The 15,674-nt window shown below is 50.4% G+C and overlaps 1 protein-coding gene across 1 annotated transcript; it reads left to right on the forward strand.

Moving 5' to 3' along the window:
- Positions 1-205: 205 nt before the first annotated feature.
- LOC122041809 (microfibrillar-associated protein 1A-like) lies at positions 206-2,893 on the forward strand. The gene is made up of 3 exons (XM_042601631.1): positions 206-360; positions 451-1,670; positions 2,582-2,893. Exons 2-3 carry the CDS (start codon positions 481-483, stop codon positions 2,694-2,696), a joined length of 1,305 nt encoding a protein of 434 aa, XP_042457565.1. The 5' UTR covers positions 206-360; positions 451-480; the 3' UTR covers positions 2,697-2,893.
- The last annotated feature ends 12,781 nt before the right edge of the window (positions 2,894-15,674 follow it).

Genomic DNA, 15,674 nt, shown 5'->3' on the forward strand with positions numbered 1-15,674 from the left:
ACCCGAGTAAGTATATTTATAAGCCCTTGTTTTAGTCCAATGAAAGTTTGAGGGGCTTTCTCTTATTGAGCAGGAGTGAGTTCGGATCATTAGCTAGGGTTGACTTGAGTCTGGATCGGAGTTAAGAAGTCTTTATTTTATATATATTTGTATATATAATTTTTTTATATTTTTATTTTCTTATCTTGACCGATCGGATGTTTAGGGGTTTTTTTTTTTTTTTATCCCGATCCGGCCCGTGCCGGAACCTCTAAAAGAGCGCTCTTGGCTACCACCGCCACGGGGCTTCGCAATCCTCTCTCGCCGCTCCTCTCCGCTTCGCATCCTCTCGCCGAAGAACTCAGCCGGAAACATCGTCGGGTATACATCTGGATATTGATTTTGATTCTGAGCAAGATTTTTACCTAAATAAATTTATCGTTTTTAATGATTGTTGGACTTTCTATTTAGGGTTTGTAGGTAGTTCAATCCTTCGCAGCCATGTCTGTCACAGCCGGTGTTAGCGACGCCGTGATCGCCATCCGAGACAAGCTCCGGGGAAAGATCGGGCAGACCAAAGTCAAGAGGTACTGGCCTGGAAAAGCTCCGGAATGGGCAGAAGATCTCGATGAGGACGAGGACCTCAGGGCCTCCAAGTTGGCTTCTCTCGAGAAGGCCTTCCCTATTCGGGAAGATGCGGATGTACCACAGAAGGATGATCGTCGGCTGAGGCGTCTCGCCGAGCTCCGAGCCGAGAACAAGGAGGAGGTGAGGAATGATCACAGGAGGATACGGCAAGCTGAGATTATCTCGACAATCGAGGAGGAGAATGACAGGCAGGAAAGGTTGGAGATGGAAGAGGATGATGAGGATGCTATTGAGGAGAGGAGGCGTAGGATTAGAGAGAAATTGCTACAGAGAGAGCAGGAAGAAGCTGCTCTTCTCCCTATAGAAGAGGAGGAAGAAGTAGAAGAGGAGGAGGAGGAGGAGGAATCTGAGTACGAGACAGATTCTGAGGAGGAGCAACTGGGTATTGCAATGGTGAAGCCAGTCTTCATTCCCAAGTCTCAGCGGGATACAATCGCAGAGCGTGAGAGAATTGAGGAGGAGGAAAGGCGACTCGAGGAGTTAGTGAAGAAGAGGTTGGATGAGAGAAAGGTTGAGACCAAGCAGATTGTGGTGGAGGAGATTAGAAAGGATGAAGTGATTCAAAAGAATTTGGAGGCGGAAGCAAACATCTCAGATATTGACACCGATGATGATATGAATGAGGCTGAAGAGTATGAAGCTTGGAAGACTAGGGAGATTGCAAGAATCAAGAGAGAAAGAGAGGACAGGGAAGCTAGATTGAAGGAGAAGGAAGAGATCGAGAAGGTTAGGAATATGACCGAGGAAGAGAGGAGGGAATGGGAAAGGAAGAATCCAAAGCAACTTCCTGTGCCGAAGCAGAAGTGGAGGTTTATGCAGAAGTATTATCACAAGGGTGCCTTCTTCCAATCTGGTGTTGATGACATTGCAACAACAGCAGGTACAGATGATATCTTTCGGCAAGATTTCTCTGCACCGACTGGCGAAGACAAGATGGATAAGAGCATTCTGCCTAAGGTCATGCAAGTGAAGCACTTTGGACGAAGCGGAAGGACCAAGTGGACTCATCTTGTTAACGAGGATACAACTGATTGGAATGCCCCGTAAGTTCTCCATTTACTTTCCTCAATCTTCATTGTCAATCTATAATTTGGTGCCAATTAGTATATGACTTCTATCATGTGATATAAGCATATCATATTACTTTCAAGAAATGACCATGTGAATCTCAAAATAACTGATCTTATTGCATTAAACAAAAAAAGGGGTTCATCCTGGAAACTTTTAAAGTTATCTTTTTTAATATTATGTATCCAGCAGGAAACATCACAGTGACACATCTAGATTGACTTGCGTTTCTTAACTCTTCTGCTAATATTTAGTTTGGTTATGGTAGTACTATATTTCTTGTGTCACAATGATATTAACATTTGTTCATTGTCTTACTATGAAGAAATAGCCATGGCAATATTGGAAATATTATCTTTGCATGAAATGCCATCCTGAAAACTTGGTTAGACACTTTTGTCTCTTATCTTTTAGTAAAAAGTGTCACATGTAACCATGAATTAAAACTTTTCCTTGTAGTTGTGGAATATTGTTCATTTTGTGTTTGGTTTTAGAGTTTCAGTTGTCAGTAGCATTCCTTGAGATTGACTCATCTTTTACTCTGCTCTTAATATCTGAGTTAATAATATCTTAGTATGCATCTTTCATGATGGTGATATTAACAGTCACTACTTGCCATGTTTATTGTTGAAATATGAAGGAATGAGTTTGATAATTGCAAAAAATCCATCTTATGGACGAAGTTTAAAATGTTTTCTTGAGGACTTTGTCCAATATACATTTTTTCGGCGTCCGTTAAGTAAGGGTTATTTTGGTGGGATTAGTACCTGATGAATTTTCTAGCTAAATGTCATTTAAGATATTTGAACATTAATCTCAAATAATTGGAATTAAATCTTACGATGAGATTTCAGATCAAGTGACCTTTTTTATCTTCTTCTTACAGGTGGAGTATGAATGGCCCACTTCGATCCAAGTACAATGCAAAAATGGCAGGGATGAACGCACCAATCGAAAAACCAAAAGGAAGTAAGAAGTTGAAGGACTGGGAGATGAAGTAGATTCTTGTTACTCTTCTAGTGTTTTATATGGCAAAAGTAGTTTGAGTGATCTTACTCTAGGAAACGAGATACTATATTTGTCTCTGGATGTTTGCTAAGCTGCATGCTGGCTGGCTGGCTGGCTGACTTGGAAACCCTAACTATCAATTTCACTGTCCGACTAGAAATCCTAAATATTATTTTCATTTTATAAGCTACTTGAACGTGTAATTCTCGGTCTGTTTCAATTGGCAATGGATCTGTTGCCTTGATGGCCTGTAGCGGGTGTATCCTTTCATGGACTTGAATGCGTAGTCGGAGTTGAATTGCTACTGTTTGATATCATTTCAATCTTTAAACCGTGTGATTTTGTGATCACAAGTTACGAAAACAGTAGCTGATGACAAGGGAAGGGCATCTTTATAGGGAAGGTTTGTAATTTAACAGGGATAGTAAAATTTTAAATTTGCTCTTTTATTTTTAGTACCGGTTATAATGATCGGATTCAAGAGATAATATGATAGTTAAAATTAATAAGACGTGGTGGTCAAAATTAATAGAGGAGGATATCTCTTCATCGGGTTTTGATTGGTTGTCTAGTGTTAAGGTTTGTCGAATCGGCTTGGTCAGATTTAAGTCGCGTGGAGAAAATTTGATCGACCCTTAAGTCGATCGGCTATAAAGGATTTAGTGCTCTACCCTTAAACTAAAGAGATAACGTCACTTAATAACCGATCGAGTTTAAGGATGGTCGTCCTTACAGGGCACCTGAAATGACTGATCCACCCCACATTTGATTAGTTATAGACATGGTCGAAGGAAGGGTCAAGCTCCTTACTCTATATAAGCCTTTTTACATACGCCCGGTCGACTTGATCATCGGTTGACCCTGTGAGTATCTAGTCAATAATAGAATCGGACGGGTTCATATGCCTCTATACCCATCTCTTCTATGCATAAGTATAAGATATCTTTATAAACCTGGTCAAAATGCCAAGGGCACATTACATACAAAGTATTATATACCAATCGGAGAAAGGGTCGATTAGGCATAAGGTACATTAGCTCAAAATACTGATCGAATCTCTCAAAGCACAATTTCATTTCTCCAGAGTCCATTGTACGCCCGGTGGGATAAAGGATCAACCGAGCCTAAGACGCTTATCTTCATATTGTTGCCCGGACGGATCTATAACACGCACAGATTACCAGATAGATTACTGTACGCCCAAGACATCACATTATTTCTCGAATGAATTTTTACATAGCCTTCCATACATAATAAGACATTTTAATGCAATGACACACATAAAAGATGACCAACCTCATAGGCTGGCTTGGACATACACAACCCACAACATAATCAAAGAATCCTAACAACTTGTCAGAATAACAAACACGTGTCAGAAAATATTCTTTTGGAAATTCTTAGGGACCATCTTGTCTACTATTAGCAAATTATTTATAACATCATTGATCCGGTAGTAAGAGCGGGCCCCCCCCTTCTCTTGCAAAGTCAACGCCAAATGGAAGTCACCGGAACAGCCGCCCACCCAGAGGAGAGTGTGGTCCGACCGGACGGACGGCCATAGGTGGCCGGTCCCACTGGACTGCCGGTCGGCCGATGGAATCGAGTACCCGGAAGGGTCCGGCCGGTTTGCACTTATAGTTGGTAGGCACCCTGTCAAATCGGGGTTCCGACGCTCAGTTAAAAAGGTCATGGACCGAGCTGACCTTTTGACCGATCACAGTCATAAAGCACCCCTGTTTGTTAGTCTCCACAAAGCACAAGTAAACCACTGCGGATGTCCGGTCGGATGTTTAGGTATCTTTCCGCTCGGACTACAAGTTTGGAGCAAAGGAAAGGGCCAGAGGATTTCTTTCTCTGACAACCTGTAGGTTTCACGTGTGTGTCATGCTCCAAATCTTGTGACAGGGATTCTGTCCCATCGAGGGCATGCTTTGATTGTAGCGATATGGGTCGTAAACTTTCTGACCGCCGCGTACCTAGGAAAGGACCGAGCGGCCGCATACCTAGGATAGGACAGGGACACTTATGCACCTTGGTACGCGTGCTCAAACCTTTCACACTCTATATAAAGAACCTCGGTTTCATCGACAGAGGATGATGGTATGTACTCGAGACTGAGCCACCTTGTTCATCGTGATTTACCGACTTGAGCGTCGGAGGGTCGTGCCGGGAATCGACTTCTGTGCGAGATAGCCGAGCATCTCGACACTAGTTGGAGACCTACATCGGCGAGCCTTGGAGCGTCAGCGTCCACTGATTCCCGGTTCTGACAGGATCAAATTGGCGCCGTCGTGGGAACGCCTCCCGCATCCGGCGAGACAATGGACGAGGCCGGACGACAAGCACGTGGCGCTTAAGGGAGGAACTCGGCGGTCGAGATAAGGGCCGCCAAACTCGTGGAGCAAAGCAAAAGCATCCGCCGAAGCGGAGCAACAAGCAACGTCGCGTCGGGGCCGAAGCACCTCCGACCACCGTCGCATTCCACCGGGCCTTATTTCGCACCCCTGGAGCCACGCCAGCCCGGAGAGATATAGGATCTTCCTCGGATGAAATGCCAAGGCGGGATGACAGGAAGGGGAAAGCTCCCCGGACGGACTCATCTCCCGAGAGGACCAACCGCCAATTTTCGGAAGCCATTCTGCGAGATCCTCTGCCCAAGCACCACGTGCCCCCTACGATCGGCGAGTATAATGGAACAACGGACCCGGATGAGCATTTGGGTAAGTTTGATAATAACGCCACGCTCCACCAATACACCGATGGAGTGAAGTGCCGAGTCTTCCTTACCACGCTCTCGGGGTGGTTCCGGAGGTTACCGGACGGATCCATCACAAGCTTCAAGGACTTCCGAACGGCCTTCCTCCACCACTTCGCCAGGCGTTATCAGAAAACAAGCGTTAGCTTGTTCGCCATCAAGAAGAACCAAAAGAATCGCCCGAGCTTACATCCGATTCAACCAAGTGGCGATGGACATCCCAACAGCCACATCGAAACGATGATGAACGCCTTCACACAAGGCCTTGTTGATGGGGACTTCTTCAGTCGCTCATCCGAAGCCGCCCGAGACTATGATCACATGCTACATCGCGCCAACGAATACATAAACGTGGAAGAAGCGCAAGCCGCCGGAAAAAGAAGCTCCAACCGAGCGTGCACTTGTTCATGCCGAGCGAAACCGCTCAGGAACCACCTAGAGGACCAAGGGTCGAAGCAATCGATCTCCCCACACCAGATCGCACGTGCAAGAAGTGGCTGCCCGCCCAAGCCAAAGAAGAGGTGGACCCCAATGTTCGCAAATTCCACCAAACGGATACGCACAACACGAGGGATTGCCGAAGCCTTCCCTTTGTGTCCAATCCTGTCCCCGGAGAGCCGAACGACGGTCTCCTCCCCTCAACACGAGGCAAAGGACCCAGGAAGCCGACCGGACCCGCATAGAGAGGCGACATCACCATACGTCCGATCGGCATAGATCCCCAAGACAGGAGAGTCGCCGGACGTCCAGGGAACGGTCCCGACCATCCACTCGGGAGGAAGAAAACAGGAGCAATACTTCCCGGGGCGAAATCAACGTTATTGCTGGTGGGCCGACCGGAGGAGACTCCAACCGAGCAAGAAAGGCAGGCGTTCGGCAGCTGCAGATCCATACGGTCGGCTGTAGCCAAGAGCGGGCAAGTGGACCGGAAATCACTTTCGGGCCCGGAGACTTGGAAGGAGTAGAAGTACCCCACGACGACGCGCTGCTCATTAAAGCGGTAATAGCAAATTACACCATTCACCGCATATTTGTTGACACAGGGAGCTCGGTCAACATACTATTCAAGAAGGCGTTCGATCAGCTGCAAATTGATCGAGCCGAGCTGCTTCCAATGACGACCCCGCTCTACGGGTTTACGGGCAATGAAGTTCAGCCGGTCGGACAAATCCGGTTGGCCACCTCGCTGGGAGAAGAGCCGCTCAGGAGGACCAGGACAACAAACTTCGTGGTGGTTGACTCTCCCTCATCCTACAACGTCATTTTGGGACGACCGGCGCTCGGCGAATTCCGAGCGGTTGTCTCAACCTTCCACCAGAAGATAAAATTTCCCGTGGAGGACAAAGTTGGAGAAGTGCGGGGAGATCAACTAGCAGCTCGGCGTTGCTATATAGAGATGATCCGAGCAGAAGCTTCTTCCGCTCGGAAGGTCCCCCGAATCGAGGTACACGCCATAACCGAGAAACCTCCTGCTTTAATTTATGATGAAAAGGAGAAAGTTCAGATCCATCCGACCCGATCGGAGGCCACCACTTTCATCGCCTCAGATCTAGAGGAAAAACAGAAGAAGAAGCTGATCCAATGCCTCCAGCAAAATCATGATGTCTTTGTTTGGTCGACACACGAGTTGCCCGGAATTTCGCCTAGCCTAGCGCAACATGAGTTGCATGTCCGACCTGACGCTCGGCCAGTAAAGCAGAAAAAAAGAGATTTTAGCGCCGAGCAGAATGCCATAATCCGGGCGGAAGTAGAGAAACTTCTGGAGGCCGGCCACATACGCGAGGTGCAGTTCCCGAGCTGGCTAGCCAACGTGGTATTGGTCTCCAAGCCGGGCGGCAAGTGGCGAGTTTGCATTGACTTTCGGGACTTAAACAAAGCATGTCCCAAAGATTTTTATCATCTGCTAGATCAGCTGGTGGACTCTACGGCCGGCTGTGAATTAATTTGCATGCTCGACGCCTACCAGGGCTATCAGTGCCGCTCGCCCGCAAAGGTGAGCTTCGTGACTGCCAACGGCACATATTGCTACAATGTGATGCCGCTCGGATTGAAGAATGCCGGGGCCACCTATCGCTTGATGAACAAGGTATTCAAGGAGCAGATCGGAAGGAAGTTTACGTGGACGACATTCTTATCAAATCCGTCCGAAGCGGCAGATCTTTTCAAGGATATGGAAGAAACCTTCCGAACAAGCGCAAATATGGAGTCAAGCTAAATCCCGAGAAATGCCTGTTCGAAAGGAGGGCGTTTCTTGGGGTATATAGTGACCGAGCGGGGGATCGAAGCAAATCCCAACAAGGTGAAAGCTCTGCAAGACATGCTTCCTCCCAGAAACACAAGGGAAGTGCAACGGTTGACCGGTCGGATAACTGCTTTGTCCAGATTCATCTCCAAAACTGCCGACCGGAGCCTGCCGTTCTTCAAGATCCTACGCAAAGCTACTAAGTTCCAGTGGAACGAAGAGTGTGACCGAGCATTTGAAGAGTTGAAAACATATCTGAATTCCCTGCCTGTACTGGCCAAGCCGATCGGAGGCGAGTCACTGTATATGTATTTGTCGTCAACTGAGCATGCTGTAGGCTCAGCACTTGTGAGGGCGAACGGCGAAGAGCAGCCGGTGTATTTTCTGAGCCATATTTTGAAAGATGCTGAATCTCGCTACACCGGGCTCGAGAAGTTGGCCTTTGCATTGGTTCTAGCCGCTCGGCGCCTTCGACCGTATTTCTTGGCCCACACAATCATTGTCCGGACGAACTGTTGAATCCAGAACCGTCCGGACGGCTTATCAAGTGGACGACAGTTAATTGAGTTTGACATCCAATACCAGCCCGCTCGGCGATTAAAGCCCAATCCTTGGCTGATTTTGTGACCGAGGTGCAGAGGCCACGTGGAGAAGATATATGGATGGGTCTTCCACTCGACTCGGATTGGGATATTACTTATCTCACCGCAAGAAGAAAAGATGCACCTATCCGTCCTGCGGACTACAAGGCCACCAACAATGAGGCGAGTATGAGGCCCTTATAGCCGGATTACAAGCGGCACATGTGGGGCCGGTCGGGTAACTCTCTATTCGATTCACAGCGCTCAAGAACTTTCCAAGACCTTTGAAATCAACTGTTCGGCTTAAACTTACCGAGGCCTTTGAGAAACTCAAAGCTACTTTCCGAGAGGTGCTTATTCGGAGATTCCCGAACGGAGAACCAGGCGGCCGATGAGTTGGCCAAACTCATGAGCTCAATAACGCCGATCGCCATTCAGCAGCCAATTGAAAAAACGCTGATGGTGGCGCATGTCGACCGGATGCAAGGCCTCGCGTTTCCATGACCGGAGGACACCTATTATAGAATTCCTCCGTTCGGCACCACACCATCCGATGAATATGCAGCCGGCTCCTCGGAAGAAGAGCCGGTTTACACTCATCGGAGATCACCTTTACAAGAAAGCTTTCTCGCGCCTCTGCTAAAATGTGTGAGCTCGGAGGACTCAACATCCTCCGTGAAGTACATCAAGGATCATGTGGAGGTCATCCGGTCGTTAGCCAAGAAGATCCTTTGGCCGATACTTTGGCCAACTTTACAAGCGTATGCCGCTTGATAAGATCATCCGCTTTCATGCCAGAAGTATCACAACTTCTCCCACCGACCGGCAGAGGAGATGAAGGCATCAACCATCTCATGTCCGTTCGATCAGTGGGGAATGGATATTGTAGGTCCATTTCCGATGGCGACCGGGCAGAGGAAATTTTTACTAGTGGCGGTAGACTATTTCTCCAAGTGGGTGGAGGCCGAGCCGCTGGCAAAGATCACTGAGCAAATGGTTAAAAAATTCATCTGGCAGAACATCATTTGTCGGTTCGGCATCCCTCGCCGATTGGTGTCCGACAACGGGCGGCAGTTCACAGGGAAGATGTTGGAGGATTGGTGCCAAAGCTACGGCATTGAGCAACATTTCACATCCGTGGCCTATCCTCAGAGCAACGGTCAAGCTGAAGTCGCCAACCGGGAAATTCTTCGTATTCTGCGCGCTCGGCTCGACCATTTAGGAGGGAGTTGGCCGGACGAGGTGCCGAGCGTCTTGTGGGCTATCCGAACGACGCCAAAAGAAGGGACGGGAGTCACACCGTTCCATTTGGTATATGGCGGTGAGGCTGTCATACCGGTCGAAGTAGGCGTTGAGTCAGCCAGGATCCAGAACTATGATGATGACAACACCGAACGAAGAAACATAGAGCTGGACTTGGTAGAAGAGGAGAGGGCAAAGGCGTCCGTTCGGCTGATGGCGTACCGTCAGCGGATGAAGCAAAACTACAACCGGCGCGTAATTCCCAGATCGTTCCAAGTCGGCGATCTCGTCTGGAAGAAAGTCAAGCCGGTCGGCAAGCTGGAAGCGCCATGGGCAGGCCCTTTCAAAATCATCGAGAAGCTCCGCTCGGGCGCGTATTATCTGGAGGATGAAGACGGACGGCAGCTAGATAGACCGTGGAGCACGAACCACCTCCAGCCTTACCGGGCAGGGTGAAAGGTGTATCACTGTAAATCACCCTGTGTATTTCATTTTTCGACTAAATACTTGAAATGCAGAGATGAAAAGTCAAAGGAGCGAATATAAGGCATTATCATCGTAGCGCGAAGGCCCCCAGGCCGATCGGCCGGGAGGTTTATGTGGTTAGACTTGTAAGCAAATAACCCGTGCCGTTCGGCCGGAATTAAATTGGTCATGCCAAACGCTCGAAGATCGAAGGCCCCGTACCCTTCGAACGGAGGTATATTATCCGAGCCAAAATACTCGATGAAGTAGAGCCTGAGCCGTGCGGCCAGGAGGGCATTATCCAAGCTGGGGGAAAGGCGAAGAGCAACGCCGAATGGAAGTGTCAAAATTAGCCTTGACGGCCGTCTAGCCCAGACGTTAAACCGTAGAGCCGCGCCGACCGGCTATAAATATCCGCGCCGACGAGCACCGTCGTTAAAGATCGAGAGCCGCGCCGACCGGCTATAAATATCCGCGCCGACGAGCACCGCCGTTAAAAATCAAGAGACGAGCCGGCGTCTATAAACCCTCCGAGCGGAATACCGACGAGCTCCGTCGTTAAAGATCGAGAGCCGCGCCGACCGGCTATAAATATCCGCGCCGACGAGCACCGTCGTTAAAAATCAAGAGACGAGCCGGCGTCTATAAACCCTCCGAGCGGAATACCGACGAGCTCCGTCGTTAAAGATCGAGAGCCGCGCCGACCGGCTATAAATATCCGCGCCGACGAGCACCGTCGTTAAAAATCAAGAGACGAGCCGGCGTCTATAAACCCTCCGAGCGGAATACCGACGAGCCCCGTCGTTAAAGATCGAGAGCCGCGCCGACCGGCTATAAATATCCGCGCCGACGAGCTCCGTCGTTAAAGATCTAGAGCCGAGCCGGCGTCTATAAACGTCCGAGCGGAAGGCCGACCCGGCCCGTCGTTAAAGATCGAGAGCCGCGCCGACCGGCTATAAATATCCGCGCCGACGAGCCCCGTCGTTAAAAATCAAGAGACGAGCCGGCGTCTATAAACCCTCCGAGCGGAATACCGACGAGCTCCGTCGTTAAAGATCGAGAGCCGCGCCGACCGGCTATAAATATCCGCGCCGACGAGCACCGTCGTTAAAAATCAAGAGACGAGCCGGCGTCTATAAACCCTCCGAGCGGAATACCGACGAGCTCCGTCGTTAAAGATCGAGAGCCGCGCCGACCGGCTATAAATATCCGCGCCGACGAGCACCGTCGTTAAAAATCAAGAGACGAGCCGGCGTCTGTAACACCTCCGAGCGGAATTCCGACGAGCTCCGTCGTTAAAGAACGAGTGCCGCACCGACCGGCAATAAATATCCGCGCCGACTAGCACCGCCGTTAAAAATCAAGAGACGAGCCGGCGTCTATAAACCCTCCGAGCGGAATACCGACGAGCTCCGTCGTTAAAGATCGAGAGCCGCCCACCGGCTATAATATCCGCGCCGACGAGCACCGCCGTTAAAAATCAAGAGACGAGCCGGCGTCTATAAACCCTCCGAGCGGAATACCGACGAGCTCCGTTAAAGATCGAGAGCCGCTGCCGACCGCTATAAATATCCGCGCCGACGAGCACCGTTAAAAATCAAGAGACGAGCCGGCGTCTATAAACCCTCCGAGCGGAATACCGACGAGCTCCGTCGTTAAAGATCGAGAGCCGCGCCGACCGGCTATAAATATCCGCGCCGACGAGCTCCGTCGTTAAAAATCAAGAGACGAGCCGGCGTCTATAAATAATCCGAGCGGAATATCGTCGACACTGCGATTATTCGTATTCCCCGCCGATTGTCAGACCGAAGCTATTTTCCGATCGGACTCGAGGTATAAAAGGTTCGGATCGGCTTATAGCGAGCGATTCTGGCTAGCAGCCCAGATTGATATTCGGCCGGACGGAAGAGCTGGGGAAAACACTTCATTCTGGAAGAATGCACCTCGAATGCCCAAGGTATGATGTGATAGAAGACGAGCGGACCGTACAAGTGTTAGCCAGGGAACAGTGCAAAAAGATAGGGTACACGAAAGGAAAGCATTTCATTAAAATTAGAACCTTAGGTCGAGTGGCCTAAGTACAAAAAGGTGCATGTTCAGCCGAGTGGCGAAATTACAAAAATTACTCGATGTAGTCGTAGAGGTCCCTCGGAATGTTGCTCAGGAGCTCCACTTGATCGCCGGCTGGAATATTGGTGGACTCCGAAGAAGGCCCTTCGACTTCGGATAGGTCATAGTGGCCGTAATTGCGGTCGGCCGAGTACATCCGCTCGCAAATTTTCTCCGAGAACTCGGGCGATCGGATGTAACTTTGTCGAGAGCGGCGACTCGGCTCGGCTCGGCATCCCGGTATTCCTTGAAGGTTGCCAGGAGCTTGTCAGGGCCTCATTCAGACGCTCAATCTTCTCCGCATCGGCCGAGCGTGCCTTCTCCCGATCGAGCTGCTCCGTCAGCTCCTTTCAACTTCAGGCCCCGGGCCTCCACGTTTCTTCTCCGATCGGAGATGGTCGTGTTCTTCCGAGTGGTGGCGAGTTATCTTTGTGTCAGCGACTTGACCTCGCCGCCGGACTCGCTAGGCGTGGGCCCGATCACTGTTTTCTTACGCCAGCCCAGCGAGTTTGAGTTTTCTTGACTCTTTTGCAACTCGGAGTAGGAAGGTCCTTGGGAGCCGCTCGGACCACCTGCCGCCCGCAGTTGCCTTATCTCCTCGTCCGCCATAGCCAGACGGTTGGAAACTGCTATCTCTTCCACCCACCTCTGAAACGAGAAGTCGCAGTTGTTAGAAGCCGAGCGGAAATATTTTAGGTAAAACAAAAAACAAAAAACAACGAAGAACTTACCCCCGTAGCCGCTTGCATGTGGCTATTGGCTAAGTTCTGGAGAGGGATCAGTGCTACGCGCGCCCGAGCGTCGGCCCACATCTCGGCGAGGGGCCCTTTCAAAGTAACAGTGTGCTCGGGCACGGTCGTCCGGTCAGCTTCTGGCAGCAACTCTTCAGTCGGAAGATGAAGAGTAACCCGTATTGTGCGGCCGTGACCAGGGATCGCCCGACCGGGATCAGAAGCTGGCGCAGAAGACCGCGAATGGATGGTCGAACGTTGGACTGAACGGCGAGCGGGGGGGAGAGTGTCGACCGGAGTGGCCTCGACCGGAGCAGTCAGCTCGTCCCAGTCAGAAGGCGTCCGGTCAGATGAAATGGTCTCAGGCACCGGCGCCTTCCCTTTCGCAGTCGAGGCGGCCCGGTCAGAGGGTTGGACCGCAGAGGTAGCCGAGCGTAGCGGGGTCTCCACTCGGCGTCTCTTTTGCAGCGGCTGATCCTCCTCCCGAACGGACCCTTCCTCGGGGGCCGTTGGTTCCCTGGAGGGGGTAGCGCCGCTGTCCACATGCTGTTGAGAGGCCTGAGCGGCCGATTCAGCCTGGGTGCCGCTTTCTCCTTCGTGAGAACCGACCGGCTGAATACCCAGCGCCTTCATTTCTTTGGCTGCCACAGCCTCCAGCGCTGCTGCCTTTCTCTTTAGAACGCCGGCCATCACCGAGTCCATGACGATGTCAGCTGCATGAAGAGAAAAAGAAATCAGTTAGCAATTAAAGCAAGTGCCAAAGCAAAGTTCTTACCGAAGCCGGTCGGAAGTGGGGTCCGTATAGGACTCAGCCCAAAAATGTACATCACCCCCTCGTGAAGAAGCTTGTTGATGTCAAGTCGTAGACCGGCTAGTACATTTGCGGCGTGAAGATAGTCCGGTCGGGTCTTGAATTTCTTCAGTTCGGGAGGGGGAGGTAGACTGACTTGCCACTGGGTCGGAAAGTTTGGCTGACTGGGCATGCGGAGGTAGAAATAATAGTCCTTCCAATGTTTATTGGAAGTGGGTAGTTTATTGAAGAAGACCAAACCGGGCCGAGCTTGGAACATAAAGGTGCCCGGCTCGGCTTGCTTAGGATAATAGAAATAAAAGAAGACCTCCGGTCGGAGGGGAATGTTGTGAATCTTGAACAAAACGACAACGCCGCAGAGGAGACGGAAGGTGTTTGGTACTAAACTTCCGAGCGGCACGCCAAAATAATTGCAGACGTCTGCTATAAAAGGATGGACGGGGAACCGCAGACCGGCGGTAAACTGGTCGCGAAAGACACAGAAGCCACCGCGCGGCGGTCTGTGTGGCCGAGCGGCAGGACCAGCTAGGCGAACTTCGATATCCTCGGGGATTTCGAAATTGTCAGCCAAAATATCAAAATCCCGTTGTTCGAAACGAGATCGCATGGTAGTATACCATGGGCCTAAGGATTGTTCTTCGGGATGAGAAGAACTGGCCATGATCGGGGCAGAAGAAATCAAAAAGGAAGTTCCAAAGACGAAGGAATGGAATTTCAAAGACTCGAGCTAGGGGAAGAAATACGGATTAGATACCGGAAAGGAAGGAGGAGAGATCTAAAACCTTACGGAGGGGAGATGAATCGAGGAAAGGCGCCGGAGAGCGTCAGAAGGCAGCAACAAGATCGCCGGAGCTCCACAGCGCAGAGAGCAACAGTAGAGGTAACGGAGGCGTGTGAAGGCGAGAAGGAAACGAAGAATTTATAGGGTGAGGGCCGGTCGGCCTCCACCGTCGGATCCAGGTCACGGGAATCAATGCATACATCTAGCCGTTTATTTCGAATTGCTTCGGTCACATCAAAATATCATGCAACCGCCTCCGTACTCTGATGGCATTGCTCCACGTGGCAGTCAATCATTCGGAGCATTTAATGAAGGTATGATCGACATTGATGTCGAAGATTGGCGCAGAACGCAAGGAGATCCGGCGAAAGCCATCATTGATTCATTCAAGGATACCTCTGCCGCTGACCGGGCGGAGAAGATTAGCATGGAAGAGCCGTTCGGCTAGACTCACAGTCCAGTCAGTCGGACTATGCGCCTCCTTCGACTAGACTTGAAGGGAAGGCAAGTGATCCGGTAGTAAGAGCGGGCCCCCCCCTTCTCTTGCAAAGTCAACGCCAAATGGAAGTCACCGGAACAGCCGCCCACCCAGAGGAGAGTGTGGTCCGACCGGACGGACGGCCATAGGTGGCCGGTCCCACTGGACTGCCGGCCGGCCGATGGAATCGAGTACCCGGAAGGGTCCGGCCGGTTTGCACTTATAGTTGGTAGGCACCCTGTCAAATCGGGGTTCCGACGCTCAGTTAAAAAGGTCATGGACCGAGCTGACCTTTTGACCGATCACAGTCATAAAGCACCCCTGTTTGTTAGTCTCCACAAAGCACAAGTAAACCACTGCGGATGTCCGGTCGGATGTTTAGGTATCTTTCCGCTCGGACTACAAGTTTGGAGCAAAGGAAAGGGCCAGAGGATTTCTTTCTCTGACAACCTGTAGGTTTCACGTGTGTGTCATGCTCCAAATCTTGTGACAGGGGATTCTGCTGTCCCATCGAGGGCATGCTTTGACTGTAGCGATATGGGTCAGGTAAACTTTCTGACAGCCGCGTACCTAGGAAAGGACAGGTAAGCTTTCTGACAGCCGCATACCTAGGATAGGACAGGGGACACTTATGCACCTTGGTACGCGTGCCCAAACCTTTCACAGCTCTATATAAAGAACCTCAGGTTTCATCGACAGAGGATGATGGTATGTACTCTGAGACTTCTGGAGCCACCTTGTTCATCGTGATTTACCTGACTTGAGCGTCGGAG

This window comes from Zingiber officinale, chromosome 2A (genome assembly GCF_018446385.1).
Source record: "Zingiber officinale cultivar Zhangliang chromosome 2A, Zo_v1.1, whole genome shotgun sequence".
Taxonomy (NCBI): domain Eukaryota; kingdom Viridiplantae; phylum Streptophyta; class Magnoliopsida; order Zingiberales; family Zingiberaceae; genus Zingiber; species Zingiber officinale.

What these genes read in the sequence shown, in the direction of transcription:
- LOC122041809 (XM_042601631.1), top strand. Translation starts at nt 481, where the DNA reads ATGTCTGTCACAGCCGGTGTTAGCGACGCCGTGATCGCCATCCGAGAC. An exon ending in ACAACTGATTGGAATGCCCC is followed by an intron (nt 1,671 to 2,581) that starts GTAAGTTCTCCA and finishes TTCTTCTTACAG; the next exon opens with GTGGAGTATGAATGGCCCAC.